We start from the raw sequence: 18916 nt of genomic DNA on the forward strand, positions 1-18916 counted from the left end.
AAGAGAATAAAAACCTCTTAAAGCGGCACTTTTGGGCTGTAGACAATCTCATATGTTCATAAAGAGCTGGATAAAGATGTGGGTAGTTGTGGAAGGATGTCAGCTTTGCTAGTGGAGGACATTTCCAGAGTCCGTCCAGAGATCTTACTGACCTGCTGGCACATCATGATATGTTGCTAATTAGGTGGTTTAGACTGACCAGTGTCAAAAAGGGGGAAACCTGGAGGAACTGAGACACTGATTGTCATTATCCTCCACTCTTTTCAAAAAGAGCTGATTGACAGGTTGTATTTTTAACAGTCACCCTTGAGCTATCCAATCCTTATTTATATGTTGCTCTGATAAATAACAAAAATCACATAATATATATTAAACTAAACATAAACACATGAAATCCCAAATTGAAGCAACGTGCCATTTTTCAAATGTAATCAGAGGTTTTTTGGCATCATGTTGAATCATTTCATTCATCAATTGTACTTTCCATAGTGTGTGGTGAACAGGCTCCTAACAGAATTATGAGGGGGTATATTTAATTAAAATTAAATTTGGTATACATGACAATATTGGGGTCAATGCTGCAGATAAAGTGTTTTGACTTGATACTTGAAAAATGTGAAGAAAAATGCAGTGTCAAAGTCTCTCTCTGACTTGACAGCATTGTTCACCATGGCAGGCAAAACATAAACATTTCTGATTTTCTCCCTTCCACAAACATTCAGTATGAAAGCTGAACCCCCTCTTTTGGACATGAGGCCCATGATGACTTAACCAATCCATATTTGACTGCTGAAAAACAAATCCATCTAAAAACAAAGCAAAATGAAAAAAAAAAAAAATTCCCAGCAAACCTGACTGAAGTTAATTGTTGTATAAACTTTGATTATTTTCTTATTATTTTAGGACGTTGTACTGCCCACTTTCTTGCATGACAATTGAAATCCCCCAATTGAGGGAATAGTACAGGTTTATCTAATATTATGTTTCAGTTTATGTTAAGTTAGAAATGAGGGTTTGTTATTTGGTCATCAATTATCTATACATTTCAGGGGGAAAATGTCTTGTTTCATGATGAACATTTTTCATAACAGGGCTCTGGATTAAGATTATCACCATGCTGCCATCAATGTCAAACAAGCAGATTTGAGAAAGATTTTAAATAAACAATTAGAACTAATCAGAAAACAATGCCATATATTTGATAACTCTGATTATAACTGAAAGGTGTCACTGTAAGTAATAGTTTTTCTATAAAGATATGGCAGAATATTAATGCATGGATCTTATCTGTAGACATAGAGTGCCTTGCAAACATTGAACTTTTCCCACATCTGCTTGCTTTATAACAGAATTTTAATGTTTTTTATAAAGAGTTTATCTGAAAGCTGCGACTAGTCTTTCAGATTAAATCATTGGGTGGGATTTAAGTTAAATTCTTTTTGGAATATCTATTCAGCACCCCTTAGACAACAGTTTGAATGATGACATTTTGCTTCAATTACAGGTGGAAATAGTCTATGTCTGTCTTTACCTGTTATACTTATTTAGAAGCAGATATTTTGCAGTTTTTCTAGTTTTTGTTTTGCCATTCTTACCACTATGTCTCATTGTAGGGATGTTGTGATCAGCGTGAAGTTTGCCCCCTTTTTTATTTTATCCCAGGCTGCCTTTCAGTGATTATTTTCTTCTTCCATTCTTTTATAAACGCAGATCATTGAACTGCATTTTATCCCACAAATCAATAGTTTGCAGGGTAAAGGGGTCATGTTTCAAGTACTTAGATGTAATACAGATATAAGTGGAGTGAGCACTTTTGCAAGACAGTGTACCATAATAAAAGTAAAATTTTTGATCAACAAAAATATATAAATATCTTGTATTATGTATAAAAGCACAAAACACATTTCAGTTCAGCTACCTAAGGGACATCTCTTTCATTTTGTCCTGTCAAAATGTACAAGTCTCTGTAAGTGAATGTCTAAGTTAGCATACTTACCCACAGTGTGTGTATCATTGAGTTTGAAGCTGCAGAGGACTTGATTTATGTTTCTTGCGTGGAGAAACCCATTACCTCTAACGACTACTTGGAATCTCTCTATAAAACAGAAGAGGAGAGCAGCTATCAGGAATGAGTGACAAGACAGACACTTATGCATGTATTTTTATCAGAGATCGTCATAAATAAAAAAATCTGAATGGCTCTCAAACTCTTGTTATGCATAAACTAAATCTTTTAGTGTATAATTATGGTAACCATAGCAGCCATTTGGTAGCTCTGATGTGCTGAACTATAGCTGCTGAAAACCCAGGCATGCTTCATTGCTGTTTGTTTACATCTGTGTGCTTGTGCGTGTATGTGTGGAAAGCCCATAATATGCTCCAATGGCGCTAATGTTAAAATGTGATGCTATTCACAAACATCCCAGAGAGAGCAGTAGCCAGAAGGAGTGTGTGTGCATGTGTGTGTGTGTCTCTGACCTTTAGTCTCCCCAAGGCGCTGTTAAAGTGCACTGACAGAAGCTTGCCAGCATATGCTGGAGTGTCTATGTGGCTGCTACCCAGCATATGCTAAAGAGCGAGGGGGGAACTGCTTGCTTAAAAACATGCCTTAAAGGCTGACAACAGCACTGTCAAAGTAGGTCTGACCTTACCTATGGCACAATAGCATACAAGGATCCACACATGTGTTTGCGTGTGTGGAGGCAAATATTTCTTTGCCCATATGTGCAAATGTGGATTGTGTTATTTTTTTTTTTAGGAATGTGTAAGCATTTATCCTCTGTAATTGCAAGCAGGAATGTGAGTGTGTGTCTCTGTGGTCTCTGCATGTGCACTGCGGTTTCCTCTAACGCTATCCTCGCTAATAGAAGTGAACATTTGCCACACCTTTACCATTTAAAGCTGCAGCGTGAAGATCACTGAATAAAGAGATGAGAGGGAGTGGGTGTATACGTGGCAATAGTTCTTTAAAGGTCAGCCAGCTATGAAAACTATAAAGCACATTTCTGCACGAAGATGCAGAGCTCATAGCAAAACAAAAAGCACAAAATGTAAACGAGAGAGAAATTGCAATTAGAGACTCACTTTAGGTTATCCATATCCATGGTTTTAAACATCAAAACCATTATCCAGCTTCAGCAAAACTAATACTTCTTTTAGTTTGCATTTTTAATGTCCTACAATAGTGCACAGAGCTGATGTCATCACACTGAATAGTTCAACATGTGTGTGTGAGCACTCAGCTGCAGATGTTGAATGATTTGCAGCATGTCAGTCGGTCACTTGATTTCCTGCTCCACTAAAATCAGATTTTAAATGTGATAACACTTACAGGCTATGCGTCTCTTTCAAAACTGCTTAATCAGGTAATATGAACCAACCATGGCCCAGGTCTTCTGAAACAGATGTACTGTAAAATATAGTGACGTGGTGTGATGTGATTCAATTAAAAACATACACACACACACATAGATATATATATACTCACACACTATATAAACTCTATAATTGAACTACTATACAACTTTTCTATTCGTATTGGCCACTCAAAGAGCTTTACACTAAGACCACATTTATCTATCCACTTTTCAAATGAACACTTCCCAATACACAGAGGTTAAGGTAACTTGGGTTTAAGTGTCTTGCTCATGGGCACATCAGCATGTGACAAGAAGCTGCAAATAGGGCTGGACGATTTTACCAAAAAATGAAGATTGTGATAATTTTCAATCAATATTATGATTTTATTTTGATTCTCCTTTGCACTAACCACAAAGATTTGGATGTTTCATTCCAGTGTATCAGTTTTTTATTTCCCTTTGAAGGCTTGCTTGTTCAGAGTGCATTGCTTCAGGACTTTACTCTAACCTATGTTTGGGAAAAGTCCTTACTTGTACTTGAAATACATAGATCTGTGTGCTAGCTGTAGAGGAGCTGAGCAGCTCCTTTAGTGAAAGACTTTTAGACCGTTTGTAAAAAAGGAGCCCTCATTTATCCATGCTGCTATCAGATTTTACAATGCCGAGCTGTAACTGCAAGAGCTTGTGCAATAACTAACGTGCAATCACTATCTCATGCCCTGTGCAATAACCTGTTAAATAAAAGACCCAGTTCATATATATCTATATATATAGATATATATAGATATATATGGAAGCACTGTATATACTCCACGCACCTTTTGCTCCTTTGCAACTTCTTTTGACTATTGAGCCAATTTGACAAGTTTCTCCACTGTGAGATCAATAAGATCTATCTTATCTTATCTTAGCTGGAAGTTTCTAATTTTCCTTTTTGTGGCAGCAAACCCACTTTAAACATATTACCACCACCTAAAGGGCTGGAGGGGAAAAAAATTACCTTCTTAGTCCTGGCAAATGTGACCTGACCAAAACTGAGTGGCTCTGAGATTGCTCTTTGGACCATTATGAACAGTAAGTCTTTTAATTATTGATAAAGTAGTTTCTTAATTCACACTAATTTGTTTTTATTTTTATAAATGCATTCTTATAGATTTGATGTACATTATGAATTTATACTTTTAATTCTTTTTGTTTTTTATATTTTTGTATTAGTGGTTTTGTTTGTTCTACTGACTGGAAGCTGTTAATGCATTTAATGTAGAAACAATCATAACACAAATGGATTAAGTCAGTGGCTTTGATTTTCATCCGGGTTAAGTTCGTGTGTAACTGTATTATGTGAGCAGTCATTAGGACTCATACAGTAATGTAATATGATTATAGAGCTTTAGAGAAATGGGTGTTTATTACCTGATTTAACACAGCATGTTACCATCAAAAAACCCATTTTGCAATATAAAAAAATACCTAGATATATTTTAGCTGACTTTATTACTACAAATACCAATCTCATATGGTTGTAAAAGAAACATTACAAACATTATATGGTATTGCTGTTCTTTTTAAACGATAAAACTAAACATTAGTTACTTTGACACACCTTTAACTTGTCAATATATCAAATACCTTTAAACATTTTCTAAACCAATGTCCGAAGAACTTCATCTTTAAATGCTGAAAAATGACAGACTGAAAGGTCAGTCCTGTCAGACACATGCTGGGCTCAGGCTGGTGTTACCCCGCTGACACATACCACCCACGTGCCTCTGCTCTTCTCTGCCTGCTGCTGTGACCACAAGTCCCTTCACATCTACACCTGAACGCCTGACGGGGATGTGATTGGTCTCAGTGCGAGTATGCATGCTTGTCCTTTTGTTTGAGCATGTGTGTGCATGTAGAAAATATGGCATGACTTGTCTGAGCGGCGTGTCTTCAATCACGTTAGTGAGAGAGGACATTGACATGGAGGGAGGGCTACGGAACGGAAAGGAAAGCAGGGAGGTAAGGGTCAGACATTAATGAAAGCAGCAATCTCTGCTGTCATGTTGGATCTCAGGCTTAACCCAAGCTTTCCTGTCTTTGCGTGTGTGTGTTGTGAAGGGGGAATCGGTGCTGTCACGTCGGATAGTGCGGCCCGGTGTTCACTGTCCAGTCTGATGGCCTGTTTGCAGGCAGCTCGGTCAGGTCACTTCACATCAACATGAGGGACATGTGTTTATGTGCTTCAAGACCTGTGTGTGTGTCTGCTGCAGACTACAAAGTATCCAATCATGTTTTAGCTCAAAAAGTGTTTGATATGATATGTGCCTAAATACAAGCAGAAACAGAAACGTTTATGACTTAAAAGCAGAATGTCAGGATGTTTGAAAAAATATAAATGCAAAGGATGTAGATGTAGGCTTAGAAATGACTACCTGATTCTCTGTTGGAAAGTGAAGGAAATAACGGATTGGGCAGCAGTATTATGTTCTTATGACGACACAGAGTTTACTTTACCTCTTCATAGGAAGACAGGATCATCTGACTTTTATCTTATAAATGAATGTTATAAAAAAAAAACAGCAGAGAACTCTTTTCAGTTTAAACATTTGCAGATTTTAAATAATAAATGAGCTCCTGCACCCTGAAGTTCCAAGGTAAACAAGCATCACAGATTATTCACTGTACCTAACAGCCTATATAATGTGTTTTTTCCCCCCATGTGAATTTAATCATTTTACGCCAATCTTAGTAGAGATATCTTTGGCCAAAAAGCTAGATCTTAATCTGAACAAAGCACATTGTCTGAGTTGATCCCTGTAGAGTTCAGATGACTCACATGTCTATTGTTGTGATAGGAGGAAAGAAATTAGCTTTTTTTTCTCCTCCTAAGCAAAATTTAAGTATGTTAAGTTTTGTGGCGACCCCCCAATCCTGCTTAGTGTAGATGTTGGCAAGAAAATTGCAGACATTTTCAGCAGGATCATTGATTGCAAAATTTCTATTTTATGAAACAACTTTTCAGTGTTTACTTTTGTTACTGTAATAAAATACAAGTACATTTTTAAGCTTTTTATTTTTCTTCTTAACAATCTTTAGCAGGGGCTTAAACAAATATTTCCAGGTCTGACTTGACATACAATAGGCTACTACAGTCTAAAAAGCGGGCATGTTGTTATAATCTACCCTAATTAGGCCAACATCGGGCTTTGGACTCTTGGTTTCTTAGTTCACTGAACATTAGGAGATTCATCAATCGAATAATAAATGAGGCTGTAGCAAGATATTTAGGCACATGTGTAGTGACACATACCCAGACTCTGGCAGGAAACCAACAACAGTAATTATATCTGGTGATAACAATGTTTTTATTTAATCTGTGATATTCCAGAGAAACCATTTTCTTTAGAACCCTCCTCTAAAATATTTCTCTAATCTCTCTCATCTGATAATGGAAGGTAATCTCCATCAGCAGTCCTGGTAGCAGACCTGCAGATGAACTCTACCCTACAGTCCTAATAAGGTCATATCAGATTGTTTGTGTCGGCTGCAGCTCAAGAATCTCTCTCAGCGTTTTCCTTCCTCTGGCTTCTTTAAACGTCACACAGAAAGCAGGATGGCTGGAAGTCAAGCGGTAGACAACGAGGGTCCCAAGGTCTCAAAGGTCTGTTTAGCATATCCAATGTGGCAAACTAGGCCAGAGATGCAGCCATGCTTAAGAGAGTTTTTGCACACACGCTGTGCTGAAGGAGCTTCCCTAATTTCCCCTAGCTGTGAGTGACAATACGCTCTCTGTCGCTCTGCGGTCACAAGCATCCATCCAATTACTTAACCACATGTTCCACTCAAAATGCTTTTGATGACTGACACAATCCCACACACCACCCCACCACCCCCAGCTGACCATGACTCCTACGGCTCTTACCTCCTGCGCACACGCTGGATGGCTCCGCTGCCAGAATCTCAATGCAAGACTTCTTAATGATCTGCCATATGAAATTTAGGGGTGAAAGATGCTTTAATTGGCCTTTCTGTGTGGGCAAGTATTTATATAGCATAGATGTGGGCTTGCATATGTGTGTGTCATACCGAGTTAATGATTCCTCTAAGGGCTTGGAAGCCCCCCGTTACTGGAAACACATGCTCCGTGGTATCTGCAATAGTTGCAAGCTAGAAAATATAGAAAAAAGAAAACCAGCTTAGTTGTTTATTTAGTGCATCTGCAACATTCTATTTCTATGTAGATCTTACCTGGGTCTGGTTGAAGTCTTTGACTCCTACACAATAAACGATGGCTCCCAGAGACCTGGCTCTCTGTGCCTGCAAGGATTGGTGCAGCTTTAGCCATTTTCTGTTTTACTAAAATATACTTTGCTACACACTGAATGAGGAATCAACTATTAGACTTTAAAGTATTCATCTTTTGTCACTTTGCTTTCCGGTTTTAATGTGTTGTCTAAATTAAATTTTAGCCTAAATAAAATACATGTTTTTTAAAGCTTTACAATTCTCTGAATTGAAATTATATTTTACTGATATTCTGGGGTTTTCTTGTATCATGTATCAATATATAAAGTACTTAGGCCTGAAATGAAAACATAAAGGTAAAAAAACCCCCACAAAAACTCAAAATGTATAATTTACTTTGCAGAAATTGTTAAGGTTAAAAAAGAGGTTATTTTTTCTTAATTTACACATCCTTGAAACGCTCTAAAGACTCACTGGGGATGAACTCTCTCTAACTGGCTACCATTTGGCTTCCTGTAACTCTCTGGGTGGAAAATATTTGCCCCATTCTTCCCTTGGTTGCTAAATAACCCATATTAATCAATCATTGAAAACAAGCAGATGTATGAGTTCTGGTTGGAAGCAGTTATCGAAGGCAAAGTCACAGAAACGTTTTGTCAAACAAAGAAGCTGCACCCGATCAGTGAGGCCCTTATGAACTGCAGTTGTAAGCACCGTTTATTTCCTTCCTTCAGAAGCTATAATAAGTTGCCAGTTTTTTAATTACGTTTTTAACATTTTGAGACACACTCTTTATTTTTCTCTTAACCAAGACAAATGCAAAGCTTTTAAATCTTATGCACAGCATTCATTTTCAGGTTCTAAATCAGAGGTTAGCAGCTTTCAGATAAACCCCAAAATCAGTAGAACCAAAGGCCAGCCTTTTGCTGACCTGAACATATTTAACTTATGTACTGCTTGGCTCCGAGAGAGTATACTGCCTCGTGTGACAGCATTCACCACTGAGGTTCAAGCTAGTCTAGGACCAGTCTCTTCCTGTCCCTTCCCCCAAACTTTGCTTAAAGTTTTGATATCAGTCCATGAAGAAAATAATTAGAAGTGATTCTTCTTCAACCTTCCGCAAACAGTTACAATAGGAGTTACATTTGGTCAGACAAAAATAACTTATTTATTTTCTTTTAAAAAGAAGCACCAATGGTGATTCTAAAGCTAGAGCTAGTACAATTACTGCAATGATCAATTCAATGATTTTACAGATAATTCTATTGTTGGCCTGTCTGAAGGACAGGAAATACTCATAAGTTTGAAACAAAAATAGAAATGAAATTGAAATAATTTAGCAAAACAAAAAAAATCTGTTAACAGATTTCTATAGAGCCCTTTCTAACAATAGTTTCTAACAAAGTTCAATGCCACAGTGGATTTCTTCCCTCCCAGTTACCTCTCGCTGGGCCAAGTCCAACTGGCTTTCCTTAAGTTCTCCATCTGTCAGTGCGATGATAACACTGGCGGTTCCTTTAATGACCATGAAAAACATATGTTTTATTTAGCTATTAGATTTTATTGAGAAAAGGAAGCTTTTGAGATGGAGCTTACCCTGGTTCTCTTGGTAAATCTGTGTATTAGCCTGCAAAAACGGTAACAGTCAATATTAAAAAGCTCAGACAGTAAAATAATCTAAAACATTGTGATTAAGCATTAATAACATCAAACTGTTGTTAATCTTTGTTGCAGTATATTCTTAAGAAATATTTGATTGACTTAAGACATTTTTAAACATAAAAGCAATAAATGTCAAACAGAAAAAAAGCATAATCTGATGAGGAAAACATCTTAGTTTAGCGAACTGTGATAAAATAATAATAATAACAAATTATGCTCAAGCATCATTTTAATGGTGAATTCCAATCTATTGATATGCAGCAAACCTGTAGAATCTAAGTGCTAATATATCAGAGAGTCAACCTCTGTCTGCAAACCATTCAAAATCGTTTTATTCAGAGCAAGCAGACCTTTCTGCCTGTTGCCAATTGTCAGCATTTAACATGTTAACTTTAAGCCTGTTTGAATGTCTTTAAAAACAAGCAGCTTTCACTGCAAGTTACCACAAAGTAAGCTGTAAAAGACAGGGTTCCTAAAGAAACAAAAAAAATACACTCAAGTGGTTCATACATGCAGAAAGTGCATCCGATGGCAAATCAGTCATTTATTAATTTTACTCTGATGTTTAGAAGTTTAGTTAATAGATGATCAAATTAAATTGTAAACTTTTATTATAATCTCTGCCAATTTTTATTACTATTATTATTCAAGTACAGTCTGTCTGTCTGTGCACAGGATAACTTGAAAAGTTATGGATGGATTTAATGAGATCTTTATTTTTTGTGCCAAGGAACAAATAATTTAATTTTGGTAATGATTAGGGAACAATTTGGGGCAAAATGTGCTGCTTGACGAAGGTTTGCGCTCTCTCAGCTTTTCTAGTTTCTTAAATAAATACATTGTTCCTCACAAACAACTTAGAAAAAAATATTTTCTGTGAGATTTAAATCCCTATTGTATATAAATAATTGTTCCATATTGAGAATGGCAATTTCCCCAAAAATAACCATACCATCTGCAGGCCTAGGTTCATAAATGTGTCTCCTCCAGGAACAACTTCATTCAGAGCCCTTAAGCCTTCAGTTATGGCGTCCCTTAGGGGGTAGAAGACAGAAATACAGATAATGAAAACAAACAAACTGGTGGGAAGTTCTTATTTAGATAAGTAGAAGAGAGTTAGTAGAGTCACCATGACATGAATGTTTTTCATTTAGGTAATTCCAGGGTAAAGGCAACAAATAGATGTTTGATGAGAGCTATATAAATCTTGATTGATGGATGCATGGATGGATGGATGGATGGATGGATGGATGGGAGTTACCTGTTTTCAGTCAGCTTCATGATGATTTTTCCGTGTGTAGAGAAAACGATGAAAGACATCCTGAGCATGGGGCTGCAGACACACATTTATTCCAATTTAGTGATCATTAAAGACAGAAACAAACCAAACCAGCAGCTTAAATGCATAATCCTGACTTTTACCTGATAAACTTCTCCGCAAGCTGCTTCACAAAGGAGTAGATCTCATGCCAGTGATGCTTCACACTGCCAGATCTGAAAAATCAACAATTTTCTCTAATTAAAAAACACAACTACAAGTGTTTAGATTAGGGTCAATCAGGGGGTTAATCACTTAAACATGCAGATAGTGCTCACTTCAATGCATCCCAGATGTATACGTATAAAGCTGCGGCCTTTTTTATCATTAAACAGAGGTCATTCCTTAGAGAATTAAGAAAGATTCCATCAGTTTTGACTGTAACTCAGCTGTGGGCTGCTGGTTAGTTTTCTACAGCCCGCTACAAAGACACCCATCTATTTAATGAATGCCTCTCCCACAGGGATGCTAATGGGAGCTAATTGCTGCTGGACCACAGGGTTGAGGTTAGACAGGGACAGATGCTGCAGTCTCCCTTGAGCAGGGACCGTGTAGAAAGCAGCTGGCCCATGTGCATATTGTGTTAGAGTGACAGAGAGTGTGTGTGTGTGTGTGTGTGTGTGGGTGTGTGTGTAGGTCTGTGTGTAGGAGAACAGATGGTCCCACTATGCACATGCCAGTAACAGGGTGGAAGCTCATCCGCTAGAGTAAAATAAGACTTTTGACATGCACAACAGGGGGACACATAACTATCACTTAGCAGGAGGAGATGTCTGAATGTGTGTTACAGGAAGCAACATTACACCCCTTTAGCAGCAAACCTGTGAGAATTTTACACGGTCATCAGCAAAGGGAACCACAGAGCCGGGGTTTGATTACTTGTTCCTTCCATATAACTTTAGACTCCCCTCTCTATTATCTTCTGTGGAAATACTTGCTGAAGAGACAAGCAGCAGGAGGAGTTTCCTGGTAGATTTCAATCTTAATGTCAAACTTTGTTTAGTTATGTTTAACAATAATCTGATCTACGGTTCTCATGATAAGAATCACATGAAGCTAAAACAGTCCAGCTGTTTTTCTTCTCAGCTAAGCATAACAAAAATGTTGCCTAAACGACATGTAGCAAACAGTAAGACAGCAACTTTATATCGTTAGTGCTCAAGCATTTGCAAAAGGTAAACATGGTAAATAGATGTAGAAAATTGATACGTATGCTTTAGTTTATTGTATCAGTCTTTATGTGGGCCATAGTGACTTGTTTTTAAAACAATATTTTTGCAGATGAAAAAACCTAAACATGTTAACTCAGCAGCACAAGCACAAAAAAGAACTAAACTATTTTTTTACACCAAGTTTAAAAAGACAAAATTGTTCTTTTCTTAGACTGAAACTAAACATTCCCTTTTTTAGGTCAGTTATGATTACCCATATTATTTTGTCATTGCTTAATGGCAGAATGATGGATTTACTTTAAATTTAGAGGTTTACATGTACTTATGTCATATTTGGCAACGTTCTCTTTAAACTGCATAACTAAGGTCAAACACGTTGGGTTCTCACAACAATTTGCTGACATTTTGGCCCATTTCTCCAATTAGAAGTTATGCATCTGAGACAATTTGTTTTAGCAGCCTTGCTCAAACACACATTTTAATAGCAGGTCAACCCAGCTTCCGTGGAAGCTCAGAGCCTGTCCAAAGCTTCAAATTTGTTGACATATTGTAAATAGCTTGTTAGAATGTTTAGGGTTCTTATGATCTGAAAAACACATTTCTACTTTCATTTCATGGTTGATAACTTGAATAACTTAAGTATTTTTACATAATATTCTTTCCTTAAGATACCATTTTTTTTTTTATTTTAAGTTCCTCCTTTAGCAAAGCATCACTTAAATATAATACTGCCACCACCATACTTAACAGTCTGGATAGTGATCCTTTATTTTCCTCCAAAGATGAGAATGACGAAACAACTCAATTCCAGTTTACACATATATTTAAAAAAAAAAAAGGTTGTTTGTAACTGCAACTTTTAAATTACAGATCAAATGTACCAAAAAGCATTTTTTGTTGGTAAAATTAAAGCTTTAAGAAAACTCAACAGTTCTTTTAGAATTGTTTTTTTTTTTTGGTTTGTGTACTTTTAGGTCGATGGCCAGACTGCACCATCCCTAAACAAGGAACATAAATCAGTTCAGTTCACCTCATTGCAGCACATAACCTATATTATTAGATTTGCGATGAACCAGACTAGGAGGGAAAAAAACAACAACTGCTGTCTGGTCTTAAGTGTGGATCAGACATGGCTTTGAGAAAGTGGAACTCATGGTAATTTCGTTTTTCTGTTGCTTACAGTTATGAGCTCATAACCCTCTCCTGCAGCCAAAGTCAAATATGTGGCAAAGACAAACACAGATGAGGTGATGTCTAAAAAAGTTAACGCACATTCACTAGATTCAGCTTTATTCTGCGTTCTGTAACCAAAATGTTAGATTAGGTCACTGGATGGCATTTAAGATCAGCAGAGCATGCTGACGAGTCAGAGCTATCTCAGGAGAAAGATCAGCTGCTTCCTGAAGGCCTGATGATGCTCGCAGCTCCAGACACAAACCAGAGGCATGATGCATGATGTCCCACACTCCCCGGGCTCCACCTAAACTTTTTGAAGCAAAGGGTAAAGACTGAGCAGTGACAGACAGATGTCGAGGTGGGAATCTGAAAGATCAACTAACATCTCTAAAACCCAAGTTAAATGTCACTCAGTCTGAATCCTTCACAGCTCATAGTGGCCAAATGAAGATGTTGGTATAAAAAGATTTTTTATTTGTTTGTTAAATTGTGCAAGTTTCTCCTTTAAAGGCATAATACATGTTAACACTGACATTTACATTTTAAAGTTCAGAAAAATAAAGATTCAACTGTGGTGCTGGGATATAAGATTTTGAGCCTATGTACAGCAGCTGTTTTAAAAAAAAAAGTCTAACTTAATATATCTTTTTCTTTTTAGAAATTCAAACCTGACAGTAATAAAACAATAAAGGGAATAGGATGAGCAAACGGTTACAATCTGCAAAGTAATCATTTTCATTCTTATATTAAGGGTTTGACCTTGCTGTGGTCAAGAGTTATTGCAATCTTAGCAAAGGTTGCAGCATTTTCTGGAAATGCAGCAACCTCCCCATGCCTGAAGATGATCAACATCTTTTCCAAAGGTCACATCACCATGCTTCTAGGTTTTAACAGAGGGAACAGTGCAATACATCTTCTAGAAGATGTTGTATCTGATATCTACCTCAGGTTGTAGTAATAAGTTTAACAGCATATTCAGCACACCTTAAGACTAAGAGTTGGATGTCATTTTAAAAACAAAAACAACCATAGTGCTGATTTTGCTGGGGTTGGGTTTTCTGGGGATTTTTTTTTTTTTTTTTGCTGTGTGGTTTTTGTCTTGGCCTTGTCTGCAAAGCATTTTTGCTGTGCAAGGTTAGTCATAATGGTGTTAGATGTTAAGAACCCCCACCCCCCCCCATAAAAAACAAAGTTGTTCAAAGAGAATCACAATCCTCTCTTAAAATACAATGCCAACATCCATTTTTATTATGTTTAATGTCAATATTATCCCTAGCTAGTGTGAAATGTTGCAATTGGTATTTTTTGTCCATCATCTGACTTAGTTCTGATTTTGTCTTGTTTTTCAGAATTAACTGTAATTGGAAAATATTTTAAAGGGAATAAAAAGACTTTGCAGGTAACAAAAAATGCTAATGAAGTCTGGGTGCCATTTTGAAATAATAAAAATTTTTTATACATTTTAATAAATGGGATTTTTACCACGAGGTTAAATAAAGTATGGCTGTCTTATTGAAATTATACAACTCAGTGACAGTTCTGATGTTACTTATATTCACTTTGCGGTACTGACAGGTAATACAGTAAAGGAATACCTACTGCTAAACAGACTGACCAACTGTTTTCATCTTTTTCAGCAAGTGTGCTGGGGGAGGGGATTATAAAGGTAACACCCACTGACCACCTGTTCTTCTTAAAAAGAGAGAGAGAGAAAAAAAGGAAAAATTTCCTTCCTTTCCATTTTTTTTTTTTTTTTTTTTTTGGAAATCTCAAACAAAACAAAAAAAAGTTTCCTGTGGACTGAGACCAACTGTGAAATTTGACTTGACCAAAACCAATGCAGCAGCACAAGATGAGTTCAAACAAAACACATACAAGACCCTGGTACATTAGTGTGCCACACTTTTCAGATTTCTTTTTCAAAAGTCTTTTTTTTTTTTTTTACAAGCTTTCTTCTCTGTTTTACTCCACCCATCATCCAACCAAATTCCATGTTTCATTATTTATACATAAAATAGGAAAAAAAAGGCACTGCACCTTAGGAAATATATTTTAAAAAAGTGTAATTTTCGCCTTTTTCCAATCAATTCAATATCTAAATCATTGATTTCAACATTTATTTAATACAATTTTAATTGGTCTGTAAAAGTAAAAAAACTAGTTAAAAATGGCTTTGTAGCAACTGGTACTTCAATTTTTTTTAGATGGATTGACAACATTTCGTACATTTCTGTAACTTTGGACTTTAAATGTAAACCTCTGTAACTCTACAGAAGTCTGCAGTAAACATTCCTTGACATTTTCCTTCAAAACAGTGAAACTCAAAGAAAATGAACAGGAATATGTATTGACAGACAGATATAACTCTACATAACGGGCTATTTATAGTAATAAAATGAGTAAAGCACCTGAGCCTTAAGAAAAGGATAAGGGTTGTTGGAAAATTCACTCATACCTTATGTTTTGCTGATGAATAAGATTTTTAATTAATATTCTTTATCAAAAATAATGATTCCTGATTAAGTGTTAAATACAGAATGGTTTATGCATGTATCCTTCATCCCTTAACAGCTTTAATCAGGGCATAAGTGCAGAAGACTAGTTGAAGGGACCATGCAAACATGCAGCAGCGCTTGTGCAGCTGTGTCCGCAGGCGTCATCAGGCTGAAACTCTATCCTGCGCCCTGCCCACATCCCGTGGGTAAAACTCAGCCTGTTTGACTCACCACTTTTAGCAGGACAAAAGGAAAAACACGCTCCAAAATCCAGATTATTCCCCCGACTTAAAAAAACAAAACAAAAAAACACCGAGGCCTGCCTGCATATTTGATCATACCAAAAACAAAGAAAATGGGTTCTAGGTGTGTTCCTCAGAATTGTTTTTTTTCTCCCCCCAGGAAAAGGATAATTTTTGTGACTTAAGAGATTTCATCCCAACACAGGATATGAGAAAACAAACCTATCTTATTAGCAGATGTTAACTTATAAATGGCCAACAAAGCCATACTTTATATTTTCTTCCCTAAAGCACAATTAGGCCACAACCGGACGTCCGATTGATGCGCTCTGCGCGTCCATGCGCTGCTGCATGGCAGAGCGCGGCCAGCCGAAAGTAACAATGCCATAAATAATATCGGGGGGCTTACTTGTCCAGAACAAAGTAGAGGTCAAACGCGCCCTGACAGGACATGGTCTCCTCCTCTTCCTCCTGTTGCTCTCCCCGTGGCTCCCCTTTCACCGGGACACAGAGCAGGAAAAATCCCAGCAAAGCAAAGGCGAAGAACAGCAAACAAGCCCGTGTCCACGCCATCTTTCCAGGTTAGCGCTTTACTTCTCCGAGAATGCCAGCAAGCAAACGGGATCTTCACATTTCTCTTTTAGCGTCTGTTTCCAAACAGACTGTGGCTTTTTGCGCTTTCCAGGAGAAGTCAGCCTGGAGAAGTGTCGCTCAGCTCAAGCCGGGCTCCTCAAGTCTTTTCTTTTTGGCTGAGGTGGAAAAAACAAAAAGCATGAAGGCAGTGCAGGATGAAGGAAAGGAGAGAGGAGCGACACCCGAGGAGAGAGGCAAAACTTCACTTTTTCCGCTTCTTTCCAAAGGAAAATAACCCCACTCCTTTGTTAAAATTAGGAGCAGATTTGTACAAGTTGTGGATGATGCAAAATGCACAACTAAAGGTTCACCTACATCCAAATGTTTAAATCTTGATTTTGTATCCACATGTGATTAAAAAAATACATATCCACAACTGATTGTATTTAAGATCAACTTTACATAATTTGGTATACTTAATTTATCTGTTACAGTGTGAAATAAAGTGGGCAATTAGGCTTATGATCAGGAAGTGATGTTTCACTAGGCAAATCCATTTATTCAAACACCTATATATAAAAACAAAAACAAAACATGGAGCAACATAAACCAAGCATTCTTCCTAGTGTTTACTTAGTCCCTTTTGTGCTTGAAAAAATTCTTGCACCTGGCACAATCAGCAAACATAAAGATGTCCATCTTGCACCCACTGGCAGTTTCAGGCAGCTTTTAGGTTCTAATTCATTAAACATAAAAGTTCATGTTGCATTTTTAAGTACCTGTGTCTTTATTCTTGTTATTCTTTACACTTCTTTTTTAATGTGTCCTCCTGCCTGGCAGTGTAGCAATCTCAGCGGATTTACTTTCACAAGTGGAGAATTACTGCTTTCACTATAATGCTCTGCTTGATATTTATACAAGTGCAAAAAATGGTATTGGATATCATTTTGGGACTATTTCAAATGTAACTGATACAGAAATGTATTTCAAAAGGAAAAATAAAAGAAAGGGGAAGAGGTGAGGTAAAAAGGCAGGAAAGGTAGTAAAAACAGAATAAGAAAGAGTAGAAGATGACATCCAGTAGAGTTTGCTTTAGACCTGCAGAGCTAGAGAAAGAATAACATCCCAGATACAAACAAGAAATGCATAATATAAAATAACTAATAATTGCAAAATATTAAAATATCTATATGGTGGCATCCACAGCTAACTGTATACATGCGTTTCTGTTGGCACCATTGATTTAAACACTTGTAGGTGTATGTAAGAGTGCATATGTTTCTCCATGGAAAAATGCTCAAAAGGTAGATTGAAGGTGTTAAAGACCTGCCCAGGAAGGTTTGTCACTGTAGCTGGCAGTACAGCCGTTGGCATAGAGACCTAAAACCCAAGGGCACGCTACCCCCAATGAAACCCTGACTCAACAGAGTCAGGGTGTCCAAGCAGACGCTAGGACCAGTAAACACCCGAGCATCCAGCTGTGGTAACACATAACAACCAGCACACCTTTGATCCTAGACACCAGCCATTGGCAGGGGGTTTAATGGGAGGATGGGCCCAGAGATGACCAGGAAACTTGAGATAATAAAAGAGAGCGAGAGCAGCCCAAAACACTTCAACCTGACCCCAAAATCCATCCATTGAGAGATGGGGCCATACAATCTGAAAAAAGCCAGCCAACTAGAGCCGAAACACACCTGGCCCCCTCACAGATCCTGGTGCAGCACTTAGGGCAACTTATTTACCCCACACCACTAACCATAAGTTCCCAGGCAAGCCGGTCATCACCCAGTTCCACACGGCACACCCTTAAAACCAGCCAGCTCTTCACCAAGGCAAGATCTGACCCCCAGATGCTGCTGTACAGCAGAACACTCCATGCCAGAACCCCACATCCTTTTCCAGCGGGCAAATCAAGATCCAAGGTGCCCCAGGGGGAGCAGTAAAGACCCTCTGATGTCCCCCAGCACCTAACCCCCAACTTGGACACACAGCCGCAACCAGGCCTTCAGAACAACAGCAAACACTGTTTTGCACTTTTTTACTGTTTATCATGGACTTATTGTCCTTCTCTCCACACCTCCACTGTAGAAATTACTCCTTTGTTTTCTCATTGCACAGATGAGGAATAAAGAACCTCTGGTCATTTGGTCTGTTTTGGTAAACCCAGAAAAACCCTTTGGTCTTCTAACAAAAGAGCCAGAAGCAAAGTGTAAAACAGGAATAGTATATACTAAGCTAATAAGGGGCCATCTTTGTGAGCCACTGGCATAGAAACACGTAACATCAGTATGTAACATGGTCCCTTTAGTTACTATTATTAGAAAATTAGTATTGTATGTTAGGGCTGGATGATATAGAAAAAAAGCTTATCGATTAAAAAAAAACATGCATATTGATCGATATCGATAATTATGGAAATGATTTGAAACCATATTTTATGTGCAGCTCTGCCTGGACTTTTTATGATATTGCTAAATGATTTAATTTTGATAAAGAACACAAACGCAGATTTCCAATTAAAGGCACACTATGCAACATTTTTCAGTTAATTAATGTGTTCCATAACGTTTTGGATGATTAAATGAGTCATTTCAGGTTGAACAAAGGTATTCTCGGCCGCCCTGGTGGTCTGTGGGGGAAATACCGCACTTGCAATTGCAGGAGCACCGACCCGCACCCACAGGCT

At 37.5% G+C, this 18916-nt stretch overlaps 1 protein-coding gene across 1 annotated transcript in view; it reads right to left on the reverse strand.

Annotated features, from left to right (window-relative positions):
* antxr1d (ANTXR cell adhesion molecule 1d) overlaps positions 1-16454 on the reverse strand; it is a 35870-nt gene extending 19416 nt beyond the window's left edge. The window contains exons 1-10 of the mRNA XM_038296405.1: positions 16064-16454; positions 10674-10745; positions 10513-10584; positions 10204-10285; positions 9186-9216; positions 9031-9104; positions 7593-7661; positions 7431-7511; positions 7267-7327; positions 1997-2095 (exon numbers count right to left, since the gene is read on the reverse strand). Coding sequence (XP_038152333.1) covers positions 1997-2095; positions 7267-7327; positions 7431-7511; positions 7593-7661; positions 9031-9104; positions 9186-9216; positions 10204-10285; positions 10513-10584; positions 10674-10745; positions 16064-16227 — 805 coding nt within the window. The 5' untranslated portion in view covers positions 16228-16454. The remainder of the gene's footprint in view (positions 1-1996; positions 2096-7266; positions 7328-7430; positions 7512-7592; positions 7662-9030; positions 9105-9185; positions 9217-10203; positions 10286-10512; positions 10585-10673; positions 10746-16063) is intronic.
* Positions 16455-18916: the final 2462 nt, after the last annotated feature.

This window comes from Cyprinodon tularosa, unplaced genomic scaffold (assembly GCF_016077235.1).
Source record: "Cyprinodon tularosa strain WSP-4 unplaced genomic scaffold, ASM1607723v1 ctg37, whole genome shotgun sequence".
NCBI classification, from domain to species: Eukaryota; Metazoa; Chordata; class Actinopteri; order Cyprinodontiformes; family Cyprinodontidae; genus Cyprinodon; species Cyprinodon tularosa.